At 58.4% G+C, this 1,514-nt stretch overlaps 1 protein-coding gene across 1 annotated transcript in view; it reads left to right on the forward strand.

The window, feature by feature from the left end:
• WFIKKN2 (WAP, follistatin/kazal, immunoglobulin, kunitz and netrin domain containing 2) overlaps positions 1-1,294 on the forward strand; it is a 7,681-nt gene extending 6,387 nt beyond the window's left edge. The window contains exon 5 of the mRNA XM_014541142.1: positions 1,106-1,294. Coding sequence (XP_014396628.1) covers positions 1,106-1,129 — 24 coding nt within the window. The 3' untranslated portion in view covers positions 1,130-1,294. The remainder of the gene's footprint in view (positions 1-1,105) is intronic.
• The last annotated feature ends 220 nt before the right edge of the window (positions 1,295-1,514 follow it).

Consider the following 1,514-nt stretch of genomic DNA (forward strand, 5'->3'; position numbering starts at 1 on the left):
AGCAAACTGGGCAAGGTCAGATTGGACAGTCTCAGGCCAGCAGAGGGACATCAGTCAGAACAGAGCCACCGGAGGGTCTTAGATCAACTTCTGGTCTGCGGGTTCAGTAAGGGGTTCCTATCTTTGTTAGCTTAGGGGGACAGAAGGAGAAGGCAGTAGACGCTTGTAAATTATTCCTGATGACTGATCGCCTTGGGCATCATGACCCTCTCTGTGCTGGCCATCCCCCTCCTCCAAGGGTCTCGCAGCCGCCCTCCCCCCGAGCCTCCCACCCACCGGGGCTCTAGAGATGGAGGCTGCCTGGCGGTCACGGGAATCATGGAATGAGCTGGTTTACAAAAGGGGTGGGTGAGGAGAGGAAGGAGGGCCCAGGGACTCCTGGACACATTCCCCACAGCTCCCCACCCCCCACCCCGACCACCATGAGCAGAGACCACTGCATGTTCGGGGTCTTGGGAAGTGGGAGGGCCTGGTCTAGCCCAGCACACACCTTCCTGGGGTGGAGGCTGCTCAGCAGGCGCCCTTGGGTGCTGGTCAGCCTGCGTGTCGGTCAGGTTGGCCCTGCGGTCTCTGAGGCCACCAGCAGAACACACGTTTCTCGTGTTTCATCTCCTTGGCTTTATTGATTGGTTATTGATTGTTGATTTATTAATCCAGTTTGGTTCAGGCCGACGCAACAGACATTTTCGGAACATTTACTGGGTGCCAGGTGCTAGGACCACAGAGAACTCACGGTGACTGAACGCAGTGTCCAGATCCCGGGGGTCCCGCCAGCAGCAGACCCACGGGCGGCCCTCCCAGATGTCAAAGGGTCCCATCTGACAGGGTGCTTTCATCTGCCACTGGCTTCCTTGGAATAGAGCAGTAGAAACCCCAGGATCTGGTTTGGTAGGAGGAGAAATGAAGGAAGAGGAAAAGCAAGCAGGGAAGGGGGCTGGTGGAGGAATGAGGAGGGAGGAGGGAGGAGGGAGGCGGGCTGGGGAGGGGAAGGAATGCTGCTCAATGCTCCCACCTGGTGGTGGCCTCGGGAGCTGCAGGGCCTAGAGGGAGGCTGTGTGAGATGCGGCAGCTTGCTGGAGATTTTGTTTTTGGACTTCCTGTGCAGGTCCAGCCACCCGCCACTACGTGAAGGATTCGGGAACCCCTGTCAGCTCTGCCGCTGCCCCCCAGTCCCTCCGCAGCCCTTCGTTCTGCACACGCCCCTCCAAAACCGATGAAGCTCATTGTGGGGCCTTCGTTTCTTCCTCAGACGTAGGAGGAAGAAGCCAATTAAAAGCTCATAGTATGAACAGGCCTTCCTGTGTGATTCATTTGCGCTAATGTGTGCGTGGGGGCGGGGGGCGGTGTCATTTGCTTGGGGGACCATACCTGGGTGATGGAGAGAGTAGCTGACATCGGCCCCCCTTGCACTCCGAGCCTCCTTCACGGTGGTGCTCCCTGTAGCTCTGCGGGTCAGGTGACTTTCTGAAGACCTCAGAGGCAGCCCAGGTGTTCTGGTTTGGGGTGTGGGCGGA

This window comes from Myotis brandtii, unplaced genomic scaffold (genome assembly GCF_000412655.1).
Source record: "Myotis brandtii unplaced genomic scaffold, ASM41265v1 scaffold265, whole genome shotgun sequence".
Lineage (NCBI taxonomy): Eukaryota > Metazoa > Chordata > Mammalia > Chiroptera > Vespertilionidae > Myotis > Myotis brandtii.